At 42.9% G+C, this 25936-nt stretch overlaps 1 protein-coding gene across 1 annotated transcript in view; it reads left to right on the top strand.

Moving 5' to 3' along the window:
* The first annotated feature begins 1369 nt into the window (after positions 1-1369).
* RASGRP1 (RAS guanyl releasing protein 1) overlaps positions 1370-25936 on the top strand; it is a 79190-nt gene continuing 54623 nt past the window's right edge. Inside the window, exons 1-2 of the mRNA XM_031002428.3 lie at positions 1370-1590; positions 6175-6359. Of these exons, the coding sequence (XP_030858288.1) occupies positions 1556-1590; positions 6175-6359 (220 nt within the window). The 5' untranslated portion in view covers positions 1370-1555. The remainder of the gene's footprint in view (positions 1591-6174; positions 6360-25936) is intronic.

The raw sequence follows: 25936 nt of genomic DNA, 5'->3' as shown, positions 1-25936 counted from the left end.
CAATTTTGTTTTTGGTCTTGCATGTGATAGGAATTGAACTTTAGACAAGGCCTCGCTTTAAACTTGACTGCTAGAAAGGCAGGAGACAAATTTTGGTTCCACCTGTAGTAAGGGTATTTGACTCTACGAGATGCATTTATTTCAAATGATGTTCATTTTTGGCTCCATCTTGTGTGCCTCATTTTTCATTTCACACACTTCTTTTTGTAGGTTATGTGTTCTTGTAAGCTATCTCGAATTCTGTTTTAAGGACAAGGTAGCATATAAATATAAGGAAATATATAAATGAAACAGAGGAAGGCTTTAAAGTCCAGAACACTATGGCCAGGAAGACAACTATGACTGTGGCTAGAGTTATGGTCTGTGGCCGTGATAATGAGTGTGTTATTAGGGCAGTCCAGCAGTGATTACAGGGAGTCAGACAGACCTCAGTCCAAGTCAGAGGTCTCTCTGCTGTTTATTAGTTGTATGATCTAAGGCATAGTATTCTCTAAACCTTCATTTTCTCATCTTTACAACAGTGATCTCTTTGTATCGGGGAGGGTGGATTAAATGAGGTAATGTATAGAAAGCACTTAGCACAACCTCACTCAATCATTAGCTATTGAGATTATCAGCACTACCACCTGGACAAGCAGCGGGTAGGCCGCCCCTCTTGGCCAGGTCTTCTGTGCGCACTGACGTTGTATGAAAGTTGTCCCCACGTCTCCTACACCCACCGACGCCAGGCGGCCGCGTCTGGGCCAGATAGGGATCACGCCTGTGGAGCGCACCTCCACACGGGCAGCCCTCGTCCAGGGCGCAGGGCGCAGGGCACAGGGCACAGGGCACATGTCTACGGCCCAGTCCTGCAGACGGGCTACCTAGAGACCCCAGTGCGCAGGTTAAGGCAACTTCACAACTGTCTTTCCGTTCCTTTCCCCTGCCGGACTCCGCGCTCTGATATATACAGGAGAGGCCCTGGAGGGGACAAGGCGTCCTCACTGCAATGCTCCGAGCAGCGGCCGCAGGCAGCGGCGTGGAGGCTGCGGGTCGGCTGCGGGAAAGGGGGTCCCATGGGAGCCGCTAGGCGCAGCCCGTTTCCCGAGCTCAGGTGGAGGTCGACGGGCACAGGTGCCCTGCAAGGCGCGGGCGTGGTAGCCGGGAGCCCGCTCCTCTCCAACTCCCCTGAGACTTAACCCTTTGGCCAAGACAGGTCGAAGGCGGGCAGGGGTGAGAGAACCGCGCGAGGCGCAGGCCTGGGCACCCGCGGAAAGGGGGCAGGTTTCGGTGAAGAGCGGCGGGGCGCCGCACGTTTCCTGCAGCCGCCAGCATCAGCGTGTCAGGTGGTTGCCAGGCGGGTGTGAGCGCGCGCGCGAGGCAGAGGGGGCGCGCTCGCACAAAGTTTGTGCCTGCGGTGCACCTCGGTCGGGCTCGCCGGGCTCGAGGGCGGGCGGGCGCCGGGGCTACGAGGCCCTGGGGGAGAGAGCCGGCAGGCGGCGGCGGTGGCGGCGGGGGCGATGCGGCGCGCCCGGCCGCGCTAGGTGAGCCGGCACCGGGAGCGCGGGCCGCGGCCATGGGCACCCTGGGCAAGGCGAGAGAGGCTCCGCGGTGAGTAGAGGCGGCCGTGGCCCTCGGGAGCGCCTGTGTCCTTTCTTGGGAAAGAGGCCCCTGCCCGTCGCCCCAGTACCCCGAGGGAAGTTGAGGGCGGAGGGGGGCCGGGGTCGGCCGGAGTCCCGGGACACCAGCGCGACGGGCGGACGTGTCCAGAACGCCCGGCGCGCTGCGCCCGGGGTTTCGGGGAGGGAGCTGGGGCTGAGGGGCGGTAGAGGGGCGGCCGCGAGGCCAGAGCTCGTCCGGTGAGATCTGCTAGGGCCGAAGCTCTTCGCGGAGCCGGCGCCCGCCCGCCAACCTCCTCCCACACATCTCCCCGCCCGGCATCGGGACTCCCACTCGCGGACTTTCCGCACTGCCTGCACCTGCTGGGGCGCTGGGCTCCGGCTGCGCCACCTGGTGGCCCCTCCCGGCCCTGCCCAGAACGGCCGAGGGAGCTTGCAGGGAGCCCGCAGAGGTGGCACCCCTCGGTCGCCCCTGCCCCACGGAAGTTTCCATATCCGTGGGTCAGGGAAACATATCGCCTTCCGGATGGGAAGCTGCACTCCTCTCCCCCTCACTATGATTCTATAGAGGGTCTTGGATAACAGAAGTTGAAGAAAGAGGGACAGTGAGTGAAAGGGCTCTTGGCCAGGCAGCTTTGAGTTTGTAGCCAAAGGACCAGAGCTAGGCAACTGCATGAACAACGGCCTGGCCTCGGCGTAGGGGCTGGACAAGTTGTGCACTTCACAACTCCATTCACATCGACACTGATGGGACTGTGCCTTGCACCACCATACCCAGTAGCGGCAGGAAGCTTGCGATGCTGGACTTCCCGTGCTTATAGTCCCAGGAACGAAGGATTCTTGGCCCTGTATGCACGCCCTGCCTCTCCCCATCCAGGTATCCCCTGAGGGTCCACCACTGTACTTTGCACTAGATTCAGAAGGAGGAGTTCAGTACATTAAATTGAGTATTATAAGGGGAAGAGAACGGGACTGGAAGGAATCCACACTAGAAGTCAAGACAGTCACCTTCCACTGCAAAGAAAGTTGGGGAAGTTCCAGTTCCCTTGCTCCATTTCATCTCTTACTTTTCTAGGCTGGATTTCATAAAAAGCTCAGGCTGAAACTGACCTCCACTGAGATACCTATGCCTGGAGAGGATTTCACCTAAACCAGTTTAGAGTTTTGACGGTCTCCTTCAGCAAACCTATGGGGCTTTGGTTACTTTAGGCTTGGAAAACACCTTCAAGTTAATTTGTTTCTCTCGGGGTTTTGGTTTTTTCATTTACAGGAAAACATTTGGCTACTGTTTTTTTAAAAAAATATGCCTTTACAGACTCAGAGGCCATTCATTCTATGGATTGTTAAAACACCTTCGACCTGCCTATAATAGAGCATTTTATAAATCCTTGTCTACTCCCATTTCACCTGAAAAGGCAGAACGATTTGAGGATTTTTCACAAGGCAGCCAGTTAAGAGACTGTACAGCAAGAAAGCCAGGTTTCCTAGTCTATGGTGCAGATAATCCCCATCTTCTTAGAACTCTGAGGCTGCACTTTGGCTTTTAGTACTTTCTCTTCTCCCTGTTCTCTCATGCCCTAGTCCTCTGAGTCTCTCTGGGCTCCATACTTCCCAGATTGCTTTTGTCACCCTTTCTTCCCTTTTACTACCCTATACTTTACCCTGATCCCTTCTAGTTCTGGTAAAAGCATCAACCTTCAAGAATCCACTTATGAAACAAAGTGGTTTCTCTTACTGGTGACACTAGGAAACTTTACCAGAATTAGAAAACAGGGCAGGATTAGGAGTCTTGAATGGTCAATGTCACCAACCAAGAAAGAAAATGGAATTTTCCTTGGATCTGTAGCCATCTCCCCTCCACCCCTAGCAGGAAGAGCTCTGTCTGTAGATAGAGCCTCTAGTTGCAGTTGCCTCTTCTCCAAGGTCTAGGGAGAAGTATTGTGGAAGGCCTGAGAGAAGGAGACTTCTACAATGAATGACTTTATTTTTTTAAAACCTTTCCCCTACTCTGCCTTTGGTGGAGGTCTTAATGGTGACAAAGGCAGCAGCTGGGGCAGAAAGCTGAGTAATCCCAGCAATGGCTATGTAGCCCCAGGTGTAGAGAGTTGTTAGTGCTTCCAGGAAGGGAAGGGCGCCCACCTGGGGTGCAAGGCATGGGCCACAAGGGGCTGGCTTCTAGCCTGTCTCTGCAGTGGTGGCCAGGCACGTTGCTCTTCTGATTCTGGACCTCCACACTGTGGAAGAGGGCTTTGGAAAATGACCATAAAGAGTCTGTCCAGCTCTAGGGACCTGAGGACAGTTCTGAGGGCCTGCAAAAGGAATATGGGCTGAGATTCAGCCTTTACATTACCAGTTATGCTTTTGAAGGATTTTACTTTCATTTTAAATTGAATTGACCTTTTCAGCCTCTCTGTGATGGTCTACTACTAATCCTGATGTTGTGAAATGTGCAGAGTTCCAGGCACAGTCAATATTTATTAAATGAATAAAGCCAGAGAGGTGCTGGGTACAAATCTCAGGTTTATTATATATGAGTTTTATAACCTTGGCTATGTCATTTACCCTTTTCTAGATTCAGTTTCAGTGTCGTGAGATGGAGATAACATCCTTCTGGGCCGTAAGCCTCAAGACAGGGTCAGTCCCCAGCACAGTACCTGCCAGAGCATAGGTACTCAATTCATGTCACATTATTTTGTTTTTAGAGACTGATCCAATTCTGGGGCTATCACAGGGCCTGTTTGAAAATCAATTATGGCCAGAAACTTGAGTCCTGTGCCACCAACTTGATCTTTCAGGAATTACTGCCTAGGGTTAGCAGATGCCCAATAACCAATTGTTGATTCAGTTTCACTGGACCTGCATCAGGTCAGAATAGAGCCCAGCGGCCACTGCAGACCAGCGCCCTGGAGCTAGTTTGAAACAACCTGAAGGGCCGGGGTGCCCCTGCACAGGTCTAGCTGTGTACTGAGTGGCCCCATAGTTCAGTTATACACCATCTCTTAGCAGGCTGGTTTCCCAAAACCCACATGTGCCTAGCATTTTATTTTGATCTAAGCACTTCTTCAGCCCCTTTGGTTGAGATTATATCCTGTCAGAGCAGCTTTCCCAGATACTGTCCCGCAAACTGCCTCTTTCTTCTCTGGGAACATCATGCTTCTTACTCTTGACACTCATAGAACACTTATTTAACATTTATGTAGCTTTCTTTTCATTATCTCAGTCTGATTCCTCAGCTATATTTTTGTATTAAGGAACTTCTAGACTGCCATTATGTAACAACAGCAGCTAGTATGTAATGAGTATATAAAGTACCCTCACCTAGACTATCTCGCGGTGGTCTTCTCTGGCCAATCACAATGCCTTACTCATAGAATAAACACTTAGAGATTAATTGATGCCATTATGCATTTATCATATATAGTGAGTAAAGTTACACTTCAGAGGTACGTTTTTTTCCTTTTTCTCTTTGCTGCTTTGGTAGTAAACTACAAAATAACCAAAGCCACAGTAGAGAGAGGAGAATTAACTAAATGCTCAAGAGAGTTACCAGCAACACTCATCACTATTAAACCATAAAAGATTATAGATATGGATCTGTGTGTGTATGTGTATTTTTTAATGGAGAAGACAATAAACTTCCCAAATCATTTCGCAAAATGACTTGTACTGATGAGGTCATGACCAGAGATAGAGCTGCGTGTGAGCAGATGAAAGTCCATTGGACTTTTAAGCCATTTCTAGATCCAAACTTGCCCTTTTACATTGAGTGCTGGAACAACGCTCTTACAGCTCTGCTTTCTGTTTCAATCAGGACCCAAGTAAGGATTTGAAAAAACGATGTTTAGTAACAAAAATGACTCATAATGGTTACCTGTATTATCAACCATGAAAAACAATATCTTAAAACCAATCAAGATTTGTAAGAAAGGCAGGACTCGCTTAAAATCTAAACACCACCATCATCACCCCTCACTTCCTGCACTTGAGTCCTCAGTCTTTGACTTCTCCCCCAAGGTCCTTAACGATGATTCTGAGGCTGCCTGACCTTGTGTAGTATCTCAGGTATTGCTCAAGATTAATGAAGTTAGCCAAAGATGATCTCGAACTCCCGACCTCAGGTGATCCACCCGCCTTGGCCTCCCAAGGTGCTGGGATTACAGACGTGAGCCACCATGCCTGGCCAAAGTTAGCCAAAGAAACCAATGTAAATAATTTTTAAGATTCAAGTCAGTGGCTTAGTAGCTGAAAAAATATATATATTGCTGGGAGCTAAGGACTGCCAAGATAGTCTTGCCTCTGCCATTCCCCTTCAGGAACTGGGAGACAGTAGGACAGAGCAATCCTAATGCCAGGATGAAGAGCACTAGTTGCAACCCTGAAATCTCACCTTTGCTGGGGAGATGTCTCTTTAACAGCCAACCAGTCGTTTGGTGCATTTGCCAAGTGGGAGGGGTATGGCTTCTATCAGCCCAACTCCTGAGATTAATTGTCTTATCTCCATTCCCTTCCTCTCCAATCTGCCTTCAGAGCGTGGAGCTGCCCGTTTGTCCCCTCACTGCCTTCTCTCTTTCCCCAGGAAACCTTCCCATGGCTGCAGAGCTGCCTCTAAAGCAAGACTAGAGGCAAAGCCAGCCAACAGCCCCTTCCCCTCCCATCCCAGCTTGGCCCACATCACCCAGTTCCGAATGATGGTGTCTCTGGGACATTTAGCCAAAGGAGCCAGCCTGGACGATCTCATTGACAGCTGCATTCAATCTTTTGGTAAGTTGGCTAACTGCCCACAGGCATAAAAATCACTCTATTACTTTGTTCTTCCTTTAAAAGTGCTTTACGGAACAGCAATCTAGATTGTATTTTGGCTTTAAAAATAGCTTTTGAGCCTTTGAAATGCTGGAGACAGTCTGCAGAGCCTATGGCACATGACTATGTGGGTGTAATAGGTCGTGATGAGAAGTGCAATTTTAAAGTGAGAAAAGTTAGGAGAGTTTGCATTTCCATTTTTCTTAGGATGGAGGTTTTTCTTGTGATGAAAAATATCATAAAATGATATTGTGCATCTGGTGCTTTGAGACTTTTCTGTCCTTGCCTTCTTGGGGCACATAAAGACTGTTACATGAGCAAACTTTGTTATCAAACAGAAATTGGAGTCATCTGGAGGAATAAAGTCCCAATAATTCCCCTTAAAATCTGGAGGGCAGATGTGGTGGAATAGGAAAGGACTGGGTAAAGCCAGGAGGTTTGTGACGAGAAGACATTGGTTAATAAATGTTGCAATGCAGGGTCAAGGGGCTGGGAAATAAATGTGGACACACACATTTCAGACGCTGCACTCTGTCAGCACCTTTGCCCACCATGAGGGAGGCACAGCTTAGTGCAGCCGTAAAGCAATTATCTGAAAAGATTTTTTAAAATGTTATAAGCGTGGTGTATTTTTGGATTTTTATTTGTGAAATAGTGATTGAAAAGTACTAAATATTTCCTCCCAAAAATGATTAAAATTGATGGATTTCAATGAAATCATTGAATTCAAAGATTTCCAGCTTCCTGTTCCTCCTGTGGACCCCTTTTTGTATCCCTCCATCTCCCACGGTGAAGCAGAGGAGCCTGTGTGGCACAGCTCAGACATACCAACCCCCCCAAGCCTACCCCAACCCTGGGAGCCTCCTGGGAACCTAAGGGAGGCTTAATCAGATCCTAGGCAGCTCAGGATCCATGAGATCTCCGAATGATGGACTAGTGGCTGTGTGTGTTAAGTGCTTGCTCAGACCTTATGTATAGAATTGGGAAATACTTGACATGTTAGGGATATTCATTTAGTACAATGTAGTACAGCATTGAACAGTTTCAACTATTTCAACGTTGGTTTAAAGTAATGGTTCTCAAACATTGGAGTGTCAGAATCACACATGGAGGCTGTTTTTTGTTTGTTTCTTTGTTTTGTTTTTTAGCACACATTGCTGGGCCCCACCCCCAGAGTTTCTACTCCAGTAGGCCTGGGGTGGGGCACAAGAATTTGCATTTCTAACAAGTTCCCAGGCCATGCTGATGCATCTGACCCAAGAACCGCACTTTGCGAATCATTGCTTTAAAGTGCTGTTTGTTGTAGACTTTTTAACTTGGAAAAGAGGAAGAATTTTTAGTATTACTAGTTTAGCATTAAATTTTCATTAGATTTCTCTTTATTTTATACTTCAATCTTATTTCACACTTTAATCATTCAGTTAAGATGAATCTGGGAGCAGAATGAATGGCTTTCTATTTCAAAATAATCTCCTTAGAAAATATGCTGCGAGGAGATAAACCAGAGGATGGTGGAGACCGGGGAGGCGCGGCTGACGTGGGGCCGTTGTTCATCGTGTACTCCACTCTCACTTCCTTCCCAACCTGAATAAACTGCAAAGTTCCTTACACCATTTCACCAGTCAGATTTACTCGGCTTTAGCAGGCCGCCGTGACTATTTCCTGAATAAGGATTTTTCTTCTTTCTGTTTCACTATTGAAAAAAGAGGGACGAGAAACGTGTTTATCACACCACCTTCCTTCCTTCCATACCTGTTGTGCAACTGCCGGCCGAGTTCAAGACTGTTTTTCTAATCTTCAAAGCATCATGTTATCAACCTGAAAAATACATGACTGATTCTGAAGTCCTTCCCCCCAAATAACCAAGCCTAATTCAATCCCCTTAACAGACCTTCCAAAGGCAACGACAATATATTGTGTTCTGGAATATGTTGAACTGAAAACAGTGGCTTAAAATCCCAAAGCTGTAAAAGTCCCATTGAGTCTAATAGTTTTTTATCCATTATCAAGCAGCATTGGTTAAGCCCTTAATTGTATCTGACACTGTGCTAGGCAGTGCTCAAGAAGAATTACAGCGACCAAACTCTCCCTTCCATTAGAGCTTACAACACCTGAGAAACATACTGTTCAGGAAATATATATATATATATATATATATATATATATATATATACACACACACATACACACACACACACACATATACAAAGGACAAAGGACAGGGTGTATATATATATATATATGTATATATATATGTATACACACACACACATATATACAAAGGACAGGGTGATAAATACTGAAGGCATGCAGGAAGAGTAAGTTTTTATACCACGTAGAGTTTGAGTAAGTGCACCTCATGGGTGAGGACATAGGTCAAGGAGAACAGCCACCATTTGTTTAAGTCCCTCACGGGCCAAGGGAATGCTGCGGGAAGTCAGTAAGGTAAGATCTCAGGGTTTTGTGTATTATGTACTGCGGAGTTTCTCATCACAGTACATGAAAGAGGCAAAAAAAGAAAAGACGCTCTGTGTCTGGAAGGAACAGAAGCCAGCACCTTTTGTCTGTCTCTCTTCTTGCTCTTTGGTTATCAGTTGACCCATCTATGGGGCTGGGACATGGAAATTGGGCTACAGAGGAAATGGAGCCAGGAATCAGCAGCAGACTTTATGAGGGAGAAAAGCCCATAGCAAAATATATGCCTGTGCTTCCATAGGTCTCTTGAAGAGGTAATCTGACAGTGGAACAGAGTGAGGCTAATGCTTCTCCTGAAGTTTACCTTACTGCTTAGTTTCTCAGGTTTGTAGAGAAAAGTGGCGCTTTAGATTAAAGCAGTCTAGCTAGCTTTTTGTTAATGAGTTTAGATGTCTTCTCATTTTAAACCCACGAAAAACTGTACAGAAGTGTGGAGGGGAAATTATTATCATTATTATTATTGGTACTCTTTTGCCTCAGACCCTAATTTCAGCTACTCCACCCAGCAACTTGAATAAAAGAGGGAAAGAAACTGTTTTAAAGAGAAAGACTGAATAATTGTTAATTTAGTTCCTACTGCCTCTCAACCTCACCTTCTTGCTTTCAGGAGGTTTGAATTGGCTACAGCTGTGCTGTCCAATGCACTGGCCACATGTGGCTATTTTCGTATACATTTCAATTAAAGTTAAATGTAAGATTTCATTTCTAAGCCTCACCAACCATAGGTGAAGTGTGCAATAGCCACAAATGGCACCTACTGTTGGACAGAGGAGAGAGCACTTCCATTGTTGCAAAAAAGTCAGTTGGACAATGCTGGAGAGGGTAGATGTTTGTCTCAAAGGAAAAAAGAATAGATTTTCTGCAAACTGTGGGATTTGCATTTTGCTAGCATTTCTAGATAAGAGTCTGAATATTGCTTAAAGCATCGTGGGCATTCAGAAGTCTCACTGATGGCTATCTCTTTAGCATTATTAACCATTAATTACCACCCACACTGTTCTCAGAAGAAGGACTTATATTGCTTTTAAGGGCAGTGGCTAGTACATATAAATTAAGAGCACTTTCAAAGGCCTCTAGCAAGCCTCTCAGTGTCACATACAAGGTTACAGATCTGTGACTAGAAACTTACGGCCTTGAGTCATAGTTCATTGCTTTAACCATGAAACAACCCACTCCCGCCTTGTGTTCTAACCAGAGGTCATGCTTTACATTCTCAGCATATTATTGCTAGTTAATCCTCTCTTCAGCTGAGCATAATAAGGCAAATCATCACAACCTGGTTACACTTATGTCAAATATATGTGAATCACACCATCTGTTTCAGAGGTAGAAAAGACCTATGAGATCATCTGGGCTTTTAATTTTTTTCCCTTTACAAGAGGGCTGCCAGCATTTGGGGCCATGGAAGGCTTCAAATGTCTGAATTCACAAAGCTCTTTCCTTATCTCCCTCTCAATGCAAGACAACTTCTGACAGCATCGGAAAGAAAACTGCACACCTGCCTCAGAACGGGCCCCCCCCACCAACACACATACACAACTCCACCCCAGCAAGCAGACCTCCTACTCCCAGCGAGACGTGGGAAGAAACTCCATGTTTCATCTTACCTATTACTGTGAAGGGAAATGCTTCCTAATATCTTCTATTTATGGACTGACTTATTTTTTCTTAGAGTTCCATTTGTATTGATTTTCTTTTATACTGAGAACAGCTCTGAAATAGGCAGGTCAGATATTACTCTCTCCATTGAACAAACGGGAAAATAAACCTTTGAGAATTGAAATAATTTGCCTTGTGCCCCCAGTCTCAAGAGAGGATGTGCTCCTCCTGTTCTCCTTCCCCAACCCCTAGCAGCCACTTGCAACCTGGGTTGGGACAAGCCTGGATCTCTCTCCTAAGACAGGCCTTCCTACACTCAGGGGAGACCTGCATGCCACATAGGACAGGGCTGCACCTGGTGCCCACTCTTCTGCAATCCTGGTGTCTCCCAGTTAGAAATGAAACTTCATTCAATGTAAGAAATATTGATTGGACCCAATCTATATACCAGGTGTCTGCCTGATATTCTCTATTGAGCAAAGTGTGAATCAGTGAATTCTTGTGTGAATTGTACTAATGCTGTCCAAAGACCTTCCAAACTAGAAATACCCCAAAACTAATAAGTATGTTTTCTCCACCATGGAGCAGTTGGATATTAAAAGCATTTTATAGGCCTCAGCTTATTGAAAGTAAAACATTCCATCTCTTTTCAAAATGGGAGCCGCAAAAGGCAAACACACACTCAGGGCCATAGCCCTCTCCGTAACAAAGGAAAGATTAGGTGTTTCTTACCACTCTGCAACTTGGTCTGTGCACCAAAGCAAGGTGCCCAGAGGGCAACAGGAGCATAAGACCAGAAGCCAAGGGCCATGACATCACTGGGGATGTAGACCTAATAACAGGCAACACCAAGGAACAAAGTCAGTTGTAGTGTCAGGAAGGGGCGGAAGCCTTAGCCACTGTTGATGGCAGGCCCTGTGTGAAGAACACAGCTTTCCCAGAAGCTTCCTCAGTGGAACCTCCCAGTCGCTAGTAGTCGTGGCTACAAGATTTCACGTGTAAAGGATGGTCCTCGCGGGCACTTGCATCCTGAGGCTTCTAGTCATCAGAGCAGCTCCCAGGCCGCTCTTAGCCCTCTAGAATGAATTAGCATTATTATAAGACTGGACACTATTTATTCCAAGGAGGCCTTTGCTGCACCTTTGATGAGCAGGCATCACCAGTTCTCCACGCTGGTCTGCCTTCTCATGAGCATGGGTTTCAGTGACTGCCAGGCCTGAGAAAGGAGGAGATGGGAAATCCCCTTCATTCATATCTGTGCTCTCCTGCTTGGCGGTGTTTGTTGCAGGCCCCGCTGTAGAGAACAGAGGCAATGCTTATGCGTAAGTTAGACAGTGTCTCAGGAATTCTGAGCAGTTCAATTCAGTAAAGCCATCCAGAGAGATGAGTTTTACTGCTGAGAGAGCTGGAGACAGACAGTGGACAGACAGTAGTTTAACACTTATCGTGGACTCTGTAGGAACCTGAGCCTTTACCTAACTTGACCCAATTAATCCTCCCAACAACCCTATGAGGTGGTTGTTATTTTGCTCCTTTAACTAATAGAGAATTGTAGCTCAGGGAAGTTAAATGACCTGTGGAAAGTGGTTCAGCTCATTAGTGAGAGAGCTGCTGAGATGTGAACTCTGGTCAGTCTTCCCCCGAGGTTCACGTTCTTTCTGCTATTCCAGAGATTCTCCAACTTTGGCGTGAGGAATAATCAGGGAGTGTGTTGAACATTCAAATTCCTCACAGTCAACCCCAGAGATTGCCATTCAGCCAGCAGTCACTGGTTTGGATGGAGGTGACCCATGAATGGATGTTGAGAAATACTGTCGTATAGCACACTTGCTTCCTGAACATCCCAGATCATTTTTCTCAGACATCCTAGGAAAACCTGAAGGGCACAGATCTCCAGGGAAGCAATAGAGCATATAGGTTTTTCAGCTATGTGAACTAGAAAAGCACATGGTGAAGCCAGCCTCTTGGAGATCTCTAAAACAATCCAGCCAGATCTAATGAGATCCCTGCCTAAGAGCAGGTCTGAAACCCTGGGAGCACTTTTATCAGATTTTCCTGCATTCCTGTCTCTTCTCAACTGCAGTAAGCCCCCTATAAAATGTACAGCACGCCTGTCTGTTGGCTATGTAAATAGAATGTGGATGTCTGTTACAACTACAGTTTGATTCTTGCATTCAAAGGCCATATTCCTAGTGTACATTTCCACCTTTATTCAACACTCCAGTTTCCTATGGTGCTGGGAGGGTCTACTCCGTAACTCATGCCCGTCCCCATGGGTCAGAGGACTACAGTAGTGGCTTAGCTGGGGAGGAACTGGGGAGTGCTTCTCCTGAGTACTTACCCAAAAGTACTACTTTGGCAACAGATTATGTAAGGCAATATGTTTGAACTGAAGTTTATGAAATCTGTGATGAAAACACATTGGGAAACTGTGTGAAAGCAAAAACAGTCTTTTCAGTAATTGACAGAAACAGCTGTGTTGGACCCTGAGACCCCTGGAGAAGGTCATCTGCAGTTCGGGCCCCAGCCGCAGCCCACCTGCTGATGTTAGAACTTGTCCACTCCTGCCCAGAACAATTATAGCTGCTGTGTCTTGTTCTGGAGTTACAGTGAGCTTTGGCTACAACTAGTTGGGGTTGCCCTAGAGTGGCTGGAAGGAAAAGAACGGGGAAAGAGTGAGAATGTAAGCAGAGCCAGCTTCCTGGGCATGCCACCTCTGAAGGCCCACAGGTTCCCATGCTTGGTTTAATGCTGTCACAGTCTTGAAATTTTTAATAATTTTTGAATAAGGGACCATCATTTTTAATTGCACTGAGTCCCACCAACTATGTAGTCAGAGGTCTGTGTAAGAGCCACAAGACCAGAGGGCAAAAATAATTTGCCATATATTGAAGACACATAGAGTGATGTGGATTTATGTCTTAATTTCTTTCTTCATAGATGCAATTGTGAAACAAAAATTATTTCATTATCTCCTAGCAGTGGTGTGCTGGGCTGGCTCATACCAGCTCACAAGAGCAGACTTAAATTTTCAGGAATTTTGCAAGCTAGTTATTAAACATAGCCATGATTGAAAATTAAGTTATATATGCTTACAATTAAATTATATTAAAAACAAAGATAAGAAATACTCAAAACTCACCACTTCCTAATTCATGACTACATTTTACTATTATCTTTGCTTTTGAGGTTATGTCTGTTATGTCTACCTGGTACAAACGCTATATAATGGTATGCTAGCATGCATCTTTTCCCAGCTCCGTGTTCAGTGAAGTCATGTTAGTAGCTTGTTAGTAGTCTGTTGGGAGTATTTACACCGTGGAAATCAACAAACATCACTAATCAGGGCTTCCTTTTCAATCCGTCCCCTGGAGAGCCCATTGTTAAACATTTACCAGCACACCACTGTTTCCCAGATACAGAGGGTGCTTACATAACAAAATGTTGAGGTGGGAAGGGACCCTAAAAGCTGGGATTTCTATTTTTTATCTCTTAATTAAGAGAAAGTAATAATTCTGCTATTATTTTGCTTTCATCTATGTATCTTATAAAACAACCTCTCTGTGTGTTCTTCAAAGGAAAGGAACAATGGACCTTAGAGATAAGGAAATCATGTATCAGTGTGGTTGAGAAGTTTTCTTAAAGAAGTGACAATGGAACATGAAAACAGCATGAGAGATTCTCATTCGGAAGTCAAAGTTATTTCGTGTTTTTATTGTTTTAATTCACCTCTAAAATATCTCTAAGATTAACCAGCCTTGTTTCTGACCAACCCTCAATTTTGTGAACTTTTGTTCTTCATGTATTATATGCTATCTCTATTTTGATTTCTGATTCCATCTGCTTAATCATTTGCCTTCATTACCCACTGCATGGTAACAGGCACTACTGGTGTATATAACCAAGCTTTTGTTGAGTATGTTTTCATAAGTTTGTTTGCCTACTGTATTTCCAGTTTTATGAACGGTCTGTTCATATCCTTTGCCTATTTATCACTTGCTGCTCAATGCTTTTATTATTAGAGGCGTGCAAAAGCTTTTTATATAAAAAGCTGTTAACTCTTTGAATATCATTTACTATAGGCATTTTTTTCCTATTCTCGTTTTCATTTTTATGTTGGTTTTGATATTGTCATGTATAGAAACTTTGGATTTTTGTGTTTAAATTTGCCCATTTCTATTTAGCTTTTTAAAATTCTAAACCTTAAAAAAATCCCTATTCCAAAGATTTAATTAATAGTCCATTGTCATTTTAATCACAGTTTTACTTAACCCAGTGTATAATTCCATATCATACATTGTCGTGGATGATCAATACAAGCTTGTCGATAAGTTATTGCTGGCAAAAAAGCCTTCAGTTTTGTTTCTGAGATTGTCATTTCCTTAAAACCACAGCGCTTGGACCGGTCGCTTTGTAACTCAGAGCCGCCGTTTCTCGCTGTGATACCATTAAAATGATTTCTGAGACTTAAAGTGTCTGGAAGAAGGTGTAATGGGGCGTCTCCATCACGATATTAAACTTGAATAAAGTCCTTCAGGAATTTGCATATTTTAAGAATGTGCTTTTGGATATATTTGAAGAGTCAATATTCTTAGGATGGAGTCTTAGAAACCCAACGAATTTTTAACTCAGTCTTTAAAAATTATTAATATAGACTGTTTCTTGTTCTTACATAGACTTTGCGGTAAGATATACATAAGATCAACCACTAGCATAGACTTTTAAAATATTATTTTAGTAATAGCTAACTTTTGAGCATTTACTATGAATACCACAGTGTTTATGTTAATATTTTACATATGTAGTCTCCTTTAGTTGCCACTATTTTATAAGTTCTTGTATTTGCAAAGGTCTAACTGTCCCTCAGCATTTATACTTACTTTATAAATGTTAATAACTTTTAAAATTATTCAGGTTCACCATAGAGAACATAGAAAATACAGACTGGCAAAAAGAAGAAAATTACCGTCACTCATTTTACCATCAAGAGCAAGATAAGCACTATCAACTTTCTTGGGTGTGCCTTTCTTGATTCTCTTCTATGGATATTTACATGTATTATAATCACAGTAGCTTTTTGGTGATAAACTCACTATAACTTTTTGCTTCCCATAATTTATATCTTAAACAATTTTGATCTTGAAATCAATATTATTATTTATAAAGAGGTATGCTAGCACACAAGGTTGCTCTTCTATTTTAAAATTGATTTTTTAAAAATAATTCTGCTTAGTCCCTTCAAATATAGGACATAAAAGTGAAGGTTGCTTGGCAACTGAAATGATGGTAATGAGGAATTAAAGACATTACAAGAAAAGAAGAGTACTCAGTTCTTTTCAATGCTACATGCTAATTGCAGTAACTATGGCTGATTACAGTTGTAACAAATGAAGGAAACACAAAACTTCCATTAAAAATTCTTGATGTGAACTTTTTTTTATTTTGTATTACAGTGAAAGTGAGATTGGGTTTGCTGAAGAGAAACTTTACTTTCAGAAACAAGAAAAGATCTTTTGTCTGTATTAACTTTCTTTTCTTTTCTTTTCTTTTTTTTTTTTTTGGCGACAGAGTCTCACCCAGGCTGGAGTATGGTGGCGTGATCTTGGCTCACTGCAACCTCCACCTCCTGGGTTCAAGTGATTCTCGTGCCTCAGCCACCCGAGTAGCTGGTTGTGCACCACCAGAGCCAGCTAATTTTTCTATTTTTAGTAGAGATGGGGTTTCACCATGTTGCCCAGGCTGGCCTTGAACTCCTGAGCTCAAGAGATCCACCTGCCTCATCCTCTCAAAGTGCTGGGATTACAGGCATGAGCCACTGTGCCCAGCCTATTAACTTTCTAAGGGAATATTAAGTTAGCAACTGGGTGAGGTACGTAGCAGAAGCACAAAGATTTGGTACATCTGTGATTCTTCAGCAGCACAGAAGAGATGGTGGGCAGTGGTGTGAAGGAAGCCATGTTGTCTACTTGTTTTTTTTCCCCCAAAGAGTCAAGGGCCCTGGAGAGACTGCTAAGGTTCTCACTAGAGCCTTCAAGCAGAAGATGCTTCCTAGGATGGAGACGTACTTAGAAGGACACCAGTGATTCATTGAAATGGACAAAGGGAGTAGAGACTAGAGGGGGAAGAGGGAAGCAGAGGGGAAGAGGGAAGCAGAGGAGAAGAGGGAAGCAGGGATTGCCGGTTTTGTAACAAAGAATGCAGTCACCAGAAAAGTAAGGCAGTTGGGGATGAAGCCATCCAAGAACTTATCAAAGGTATATCTTTGCCAGAAAGTGAGGATTTCTAGTTGGACGAGCAAATGGATCTATGTCTCCTCTTCACTGATCTATCTGAATCATGGTATAGGACTTGGTTTTGTAACCTTGTGAACAGCCTCATTTTAAGGGGGAACCCACAATATTCAGGAAGCCAAGAAATGTCCCTGTTAATCATCTATGAGTCTATCTTGCTGGAATATAGTTATAGACTATGGAACATCCTTAAATCTGATGAGCAATTAATCACTGGTTAATTTTGGATTCACTTATTAAATGCCAAATGCATAGGGGATTTTTCACACTCTCTGCCCTTCCTCATTCCCAGTTCATGAGCACCACAATTGGATTCCACATTTACTTCATCCAAACCTACCTTGGTGGGTTCACCATTTACCTCCAGTCCTGGGGAGTTCAGGCCAGACTGTGAATTACTGCCATTTCTGAGGGGCTGCTTCCCAGATGAGAGCCATAGGACCCTCGCCTCTGGCCACTGGACTCAGTCTTCATTTATTGCCAGGGATGAGCACTTGGTCTCGGGAATGGATGCTGGGGTCCACCTGACTGTTTGGCCTTGCTTTAATCCCTAAAGGAAAAGCTCCCTACATTTACTGTGTCTGTGGTCCCCCCACCCTCTCTGTCCCAGTGCCTAAGAGTCTCATTACCTTGTCAGCAACTACCAGTGTCTACCTGAGATGGACTAAGCTTCATTTAACTGAGAAAGTGCACCCTCAAAATTGCAAGGAGCAATGTTGGAGGAGGACCCTCTAGATTAAAAGAGACTTAAAAGACATTTCAAACAGTCATAGTATGTGAACCTTTTTTCTAAAAATTATGTTTGTGTACACACACACACTCATAGGAGTATAGATGGATCCAAATCTGCTGTATGCTGATCATTGTTGCAGCTGGCTGAGTGCATGGAGGTCCCTTACGCTGTTTTGCTCACTATGGTATATATGCTTATAATTTTCCATAATCTTTTTTTGAGACAGGGTCTTGCTGTGTCACACAGGATGGAACACAGTAATGCCATCTTGGCTCACTGCAGTCTCTGCCTTCCCAGCTCAAGTGATCCTTTCACCTCAGCCTTCTGAGTAGCTGGGACTATAAGCATGTGCCGCCATGTCTGGCTAATTTGTGTGTGTATGCGTATTTTTTTGTAGAGACAGGGTCTCACTGTGTTGCTCAGGCTGGCCCCAAACTCCTGGGTTCAAGTGATCTGCTCGCCTCAGCCTTCCAAAGTGTTGGGATTACAGGCATGAGCCACTGCACCCGACCTCTAACAATATATTAAAATTAAAAGTGTCCTCAAACCTAGGACAAATAGATGATTTAGGATTACAAAAAATTCAAACGGATTTTAGGAAATTTCTCTAAATTTTCTTAGGTGGCAAAATAGAGTGGCTGTGTCTGTTTTAAAGAAGGGAGAGGAAAATAAAGAATGAAAATGGTTACTTTGGTTACACATCATGAAAATAATTCACCCGTGTCATGTACTTGACATCTCGTGTCACAGCTCATTCCCCAATCAGCACTGAGATGCTCAATTCCTGGGTATCCAAAAAGACCAAAAAAAAAAAAAAAAAACTTGGAAACTTGTAATGTTTAATGCTACTGTCAGAGGCGGGAGTTGGAGTTGAGTAAGTAAGAGAATGTGATACTCTCCTCCACACCCCATCTCACACACACACACACGCACGCACGCGTGCGCACACACACACAGTTTTGAGCAGGGAAATGCCGTGACTGTGCCACAGCTGATTTCAGCAAGCGGTGAAAAGATTATGGAGGCCACGTCGCATGGCAGTCTTTGGAATCTGAAGCTGAGTCACTGAGTCTGCCATTTATCACATGTGGGGCTTGTTTGCCCATTTTTAAAATGGAGAATAATGGTAAAAAATTTTAAAGGTGGTTTTACTTTGGGTGAAAATTTAACAAGATTGTCTTAGTTTGAGTTTTCCCAGGAGCAGATCCTGAGACAAGGATTTTTAAGTACAAATAGTTTACTTTGGAAGGTGGTCCTAGGAAAAACTGGTAGGGGAGTAGGGAAGGCAGCTCTTGGAGGGTGCATTGCCAAGTTACAACTCTGGGAGTCAGAGTGGAAGGCTCTTTTCAGACCTATCTTATCTGAGGGAAAGGAACTGGAGCATTGATGTACCAAGTCCCATCGGTCATTGGTTGAGGGCTGCTTTTAGAGGGTGTTAAGTTTGCAGCACATTTGGCCTGCCCTGCACACAGGTGGGGGTGTGAAGGGCTTCCAGAAACCTCTCAGGCTGGTGGAAGTTGAGTTGGCATGCATTACAATGGTAAGGTCTGAGAGTATGTGTGTGGGAACTTACAGGCTCTGCTACGAAGTCGAAAAGTAAATGTTAGATGGGCAAATATAGGCTACATGAAAATCCAGATAAACAGTTTCAAAGCTAGTTTACAGTCATACTCAAAGTGTATACATGTAGATATGAGTATTGAAGGATGTCCTTCTGCAGGTGAACCATTTATGAGTGGCTGTGGACATTTTCATCAGATTTAAACACAATCTATGTTTTTGGTTAGACACACTGTGGGAAATAACATAATTAGCAGAATTCAGGATGTGAATAACATAGCACAAAGAACTTAGACAAACAGGACTTCAATAAAACGTAAAGTCTTGCACTTAAGTTTAAAAATAGTGCTTCCTATATGTTCTGGATGGGGGGAAGCTGTATTAATTGTAGTTCTTATGACCAATACCAAGAGATTTTAGTAGATTGTAAATTCAACATGAGTCAGTAGTGTCATGTGTCTTCCCCAGAATATTAACTTTCCAAAAGTTAAAATAATTAGAGATTGCATCAACAGAAATAGCCTTTCCATGTTAAGGGAGTAATGCCTCCATTCTATTCTGAGGTCCAGTCCTAATGCTGACACATAGTAACTTTATTCCCTTAGCAAGTGTCTTAATGTTTCTGAGACTCAGTTTCTATCAACCTGAAAGTTAGTAGATACTTCCCCTGGATTGTTGTGAAGTAAGCATCTTACTAGAAAGTTAGAATTTATGGCCCAGCATGGTGGCTCACGCCTGTAATCTCAGCACTTTGGGAGGCCGAGGTGGCAGGCGAATCGTGAGGTCAAGAGATCAAAACCATCCTGGCCAACATGGTGAAACTCCGTCTCTACTAAAAATACAAAAATTAGCTGGGTGTGGTGGTGCACACCTGTAGTCCCAGCTGCAACAGAATACTCTGGAGGCTGAGGCAAGAGAATCAGTTGAACCCAGGAGGCGGAGGTTGCAGTGAGCCAAGATTGCGCCACCGCACTCCAGCCTGGCGACAGAGCGGGACTCCATCTCCAAAAAAAAAAAAAAAAAGAAAGTTATAATTTATGTAAAATGTTATTAAAATTCCAATCTGCAGTACATACTCAAAAACAGTAGCAATCATTATTAGTATAGACTTGTTAAGTGTTAGTATATGGCTTTTTCAGGTTAATAATGCAGCTTGCCAGAGGATCCAAAATCATGTCATGGAGATACAAGATGGTTATAATAGCTATGCCAAAAAAATTACCAGGATGGTGTCATAATAGACACGAACAGCTATGAGACTAGAAGAGAGTGTTATAATTTAAATTTTTACATGAATTTGAGCTATATTAATGCAGTGTTTAGTAAGGAAGACCTGAAAAGTCTCTCATTTTTCAAAATATTAGGACAATGATGGAAATCCAACCAGAACTATCTTTGGGAATTTGTTAGAAATAATATGGAGTATTTCATATATCTAAAACACAGGAAGAGTACAGGATGCCTGCAGGCCTTAGGAGTGCCTGAAATTAGGGACTATAATACTTTTAGGAGACTACTGCATATGTTCTGTGTATGCATGTGTCTCTTCTCTGTCTGACTTGCTTCTCCCTGCTTGTCAGCTCATCATTTTCTTTCACTGAAGATTTGTTTTCTACATGGCACTAACAGCTGTAAATCATGCATCTCTTACCATTAGAAATTTAATATTTTTTTCCCTCAAGTTCAGTGAAAAAAACTGTCAGGGAAGAACTTTGGTTCAGATTTGGCCAGGTGGCTACTGCTTGAATGAATTGACTGTGGCCACAGGGTTGGAGTCATTTAATAATCCAGCATTTCTCTCTAAAACCACATGACGGAATCTGGGGAAGGAGTGTTTCCTAAAGGAAGGCTATTGTGCTGGGCATACAAAGCAGTATCTGTCATGACCAAGATCTGACCAGACACTAGGGTGCAGCATGCTATTAGATTCAAGTTTAGTTTCTGGATTTTAAGATGGGAATGGAAAGGCTAGAGAGAGTGCAGAGGAGATAAATAGTTAAGAAATCATACAGAAATAACATCTGTGAGGATATAAGATGGCAGAACCTGAAAAGAAGACAAATAAGTGGGTTTTCCCCTTTGTTTTCTTAATAATGTAAACATGTATGCTCAATAGTAATAACCATAGAAGAGCTAGTATGAGTTATTTACCTCCAGTGGGACATATAAAGGGTAAACAAATTTAAATCTACCAAAGAACTGGGACTTCCCATAAAAAAAATTAAACATCAAAAGGAGAACTTTCATATCTGACCATAGTGGAATACTGGATATTAGAATTATTTTCCTGCTACCAACAGCTATAAAACTGGACAAAATATCTGAAGCAACTATTTTTGGGTCTCAGAAAACAAGACAGACATGTGATTGTGGATAAAATAAAAAGATGTGAGGGTAACTCAAAACTCCTCTTGGCTTTCTGCCTGAGAGCACTTTACAAATCATGGTACAGGAAACTGGAGCCCAGTGAGCAGCATCTTGCCTTGCAGAGTATCTTAGTTCGTTTTCTGCTGCTGCAACAGAATACCAGACTGGGTAATTTATAAAGAGATTTATTTGGCTTACGATTCTGGAGGCTGGGAAGTGCAAAATGAAGGGACCACATCTTGTTATGTCATAACATGGCAGAAGGCATCACACGGACAGAGAGAGTGCTTGCAAGACAGAGAAGAAGGGGGCCAAACTCCCAAGATAACTAACCCTTTCCCAAGATATGGAGTTAATCCATTCATGAGGGTGAACCCCTCATGACCCAGTCACCTCTTAAAGGCCTCACCTCCTAATACTGTTACAATGACAATATTAAATTTCAACAAATTTTGGAGGGGCATTCAAACCACAGCACAGAGAGAACAGTTTGTGTTCAGGGATTCTGGGATGGCTGGCATTTGTGGAGTGGCATACAAGAGAGAAGGTATTTCCAAAGACTAAACTGTGCATGGATATGATGAGACTCTACGACCCCTAATAGTTCCTGGGGGTCTTTGAGTTAAAGGAGGTCTCATGGTCTGGGAAATAACGCAGTTCCAACCAGCCAAAATGGAGAGACATAACACTTTGGGCATTCAGGTGGGATGAGAAAAAGACTACAATGTAGGAGTTGGGCTACTTTAGCCCTAGAATATGAGCTAATCTTGACTCACCCTAATGAAGCCTAAATCTGAGCTTCAACAGGATTAATTTAAGGTCCCATGAATTAAATACCACTATAAAGGAACATATTAATAATTCAAATTATCAATATTGCACTTACAATGCCCAGCATGTAATAAAAATTATAAGACAGAAAAAGAAGCAGGAAAATGTGACTCATAACCCGAAGAAAAAAGATCAATAGAAATGAACTCAGAGATGACACAAGTGTTGGAATTAGTAGATAGAGAATTTAAAGCAGCTATTATAAATAAATATGTTGGAGGATTTCAAGTAAGATGAATAGATGTAAGTAAAGTAAGATGACCTTAGCAGATAAATTGCAACAATTAAAGGAACCAAATGGAATTCTAGAACTGAAAAATAAAATATACCAAAAAGAAAAATTAACTGGATGGGCTTAATACTATACTGGATGCAAAAAAAAAAAAAAAAAGAAAAGAAGAAAGGTCAGTAAAGTCAATGACAGGTAAATATCTCAGAGAGAAAATGTTGAAAAAAAAAAAAAGACTAGAGTTTCAGATGATGTAACCAGAGTTTAAATGGACATGAAAGGACCTGAAATAACCAGAATCTTGAAAAAGAATGAAGTGGAAAATTTACACTACCTGTTTTCAAGACTTAATATAAAGCTGTAGTAATCAAGTCCATGTGATATACATATAAGGACAGACAAATATATCAGTGGTACAGAATAGCACGTTCTGGAAGAAATCTACATATACGGTCAGTTGATCCTCAGCAAAGGCACCAGGGCAGGTTAACGAAGGAAGGAGTGTCCTTTCAACAAATGGTGATGGAACAAATGACAGTCATGAAAAAAATGAACTGTGACCTGTGTCTCACACCATACACAAAAAATGAGATGAATCAAATTACGTAACTGTAAATAATGTTAACCTGAATGTAAAGTTAAAACGATAAGGCTTCTAGAAGGAAATTTAGGACAATGTTTTTGCAAATTTAGAGTATTTTTTTAGACAGGACACAAAGGACTAACCATAAATAATATATTTAGCAAATTGGACTTTATAAAAATCAAAAACTTCTCATCAAAAGATACCATTAAAGAAATGAATGGAAGAAAAATACTTGGGGAATATATATATATGTGTATATATATATGTGTATATATATATGTGTATATATATATATGTGTATATATATATGTGTATATATATATATGTGTATATATATATGTGTATATATATATATGTGTATATATATATGTGTATATATAAGTGTGTATATATATGTGTATATATATATATGTGTGTATATATATATATGTCTCTGACAAGAACTTCATTTTATGCTAATATACAAAGGAAAATTCCCTGTGGCCCAGATGAATTGCCATTATTGGGACCCTCTGGCTCACACCAGATTGATTTCTGATCATGCTTTTGAAATTAGAATTAACCAAGCCCCGCCAAGGAGTCTGTAATATAGGCAGGCACCAAATCAGCTGTGTTAAGTACTTCCCTTGCATGTTGCCCTGAGAACAGGCGAAAGACTTCACTGCTGATTTCTGAAATTGGAAGGGCTCTTCATGGGGTCATCTAGTATAGCATGTAGATCTACTCCAGGGCAAGGATGAACTCAATGGTCTAAATCACTGATCCCTTGGGAGATTTTTAAGACTGCAAATTCTCTGCTCCATCCCTGGATCTATTGATGGAGTAGGTATTAGGTAAGGCCTTGGAATCTATTTTGAGTTCCGCTGGTGGTTTTTTGTTTGTTGTTTTGTTTAGGCCAGTCAATGAAGCAGTGGGAGTGGAGAAGAAACAAAGAAACCTGTAACTGGTTGTGATCAATTCGTTGTAAACACCACTTCAGTCAGACCAGTTTTTGTTCTGCTTTTGTTGTTAGTTTTTAGTTTAGTGTGTTGTTTGTTTGAGACAGGGCCTTGCCTCTGTGTCACCCAAGCTGGAATGCAGTGACAGTATCAGCTTATTGAAGACTTGAACTCCTGGGTTCAAGTGATCCTCCCATCTCGGCCTCCCAGAGTGCTGGGATTATAGGCACTTAATGAGTGAGCTGCCACCCCAGGCCCAGCCTTAGTTTTGTTGGTAAGCTACTCAGGAGGTCTTGAAAAGTCTCACCTGCATCTTAGTCTATCAGAATCTGACCCTTCCTTCAAGGTCCATCTCAAATGCTACCATCTTTATGAAGGTTTAGCCATTTCTTCCAGTCAAATCTGACTTTCCCCTTCCTCTGAACTGCCCGTGTTTACCTCCCTCTAGGCCCTGACTGTACCGTGTACTGTAGTATTGCCTGTAGCTTCTTCAGGCCGGGACGGGGTGCTTATTATATCTGCAGTCCCGCAGTACCTATCACAGTGCTCTTTGAGCAAAGAACTCTGGTCTTGTGATGAGAAAAGCCAAGCCTAGGATGCCAGCTCTGCCACTTGATGGTATTATCCGTGGGTTAGTGATTTATCCAGGGGTGACATTCAGAATATTTATGTGTGTGTGTGTGTATATATATATATATATATGAATGAATGAATGAATGAATGAATGACAGGGTCTTGCTCTATCACCCAGTCTGGAGTGCAGTGGCACAATCACGGCTCACTGCAGCCTCAACTTCCCTGGTTCAAATGATCCTCTTACCTCAGCCTCCCAGATAGCTGGGACCATAGTCATGAGCCACCGTGCCAGCTAATATTTTTTTATTCTCAGTAGAGATGAGGTCCTGCTGTGTTGGCCAGGCTGGTCTCAAACTCCTGAGCTCAGGCGATCCTCCCACCCCAGACTCCCAAAGTGCTGTGATTACACGTCACCACACCTGGCCTTCAAAATATTTAACCAGCATGGCACGTGTCCCTTCATTTAGACGCCTGCTGGCCAGGCTGGGGATTAGCCCTGTCTTTATGCTTTTCTCGTCGGTAAAGTGGATACGGTCCCTACCCACCTCAAAAGGTTGTTGTGATGGTCAAATGAGATAATGCATGTGAAAGTACTCTGTAAAGTACAAAGTGCTATACAAATGCAAGTCAGGGTTGCCTGGTGGTATTTCTAGTGCGCCTGTGTGGGGTTGGTTGCCCAGCCCTCAACATGGTCTCATGGTCTGCTCTGCTCTGCTCAGAGCAGTCTCCCAGGAGCAAACCAAGGAGTTGTTGAGTAATTGAGCAGGACACTGCAAATCTGAGAAATCCTGGAATCAACCTGTTAGGTCCTAAGGAAACTCAGAATATCAGCTCCTTCAAGGATGGCCCCTTTTTAGGCCTGAAAAATATCAATGTTTCAGTACATATATTTTGGAAAAGCTAAATAAAACAAAAACCTAACAAGGCTTTTTGAATTTTAACCTAAGTTTTCCTTATTTGAGGACACCTTGTTCTATTGCACAATGACCTTAAAATTCAGGATCCTTAAAGATATCTGGGCATCTCAGACTCATCTGATTGTCACCATATGGCAAGGAGCTGCTCTGCCTAGATCTGTAAATGGAGTTAAATGCCAGAGACATTAACATAGATTAAAGGGACAGTCTAAATCTTAGTCAGTGCTTTGTCTTTATAGTTTCTTGCCTTCTCTTTTTACCCTTTTACTTCCTTAAAAACTGTCTTAATTTCCTCACCATCGCCTTCCCGCATGCCCTCAGGTCTGCAGATCCTGGGGATACAAATCCTTAGCCACTTCTCTCTCCCAAATGCATTTCACTCTTTCCTCATATTCAGTGCCCAGTTACTGTTTTGTGTTTATCATTAGTTGCCAGTC

This window comes from Gorilla gorilla, chromosome 16 (genome assembly GCF_029281585.2).
Source record: "Gorilla gorilla gorilla isolate KB3781 chromosome 16, NHGRI_mGorGor1-v2.1_pri, whole genome shotgun sequence".
Lineage (NCBI taxonomy): Eukaryota > Metazoa > Chordata > Mammalia > Primates > Hominidae > Gorilla > Gorilla gorilla.
Note: the sequence above shows the minus strand (reverse complement) of the source record. Positions and strands in the feature narration are given on the sequence as shown.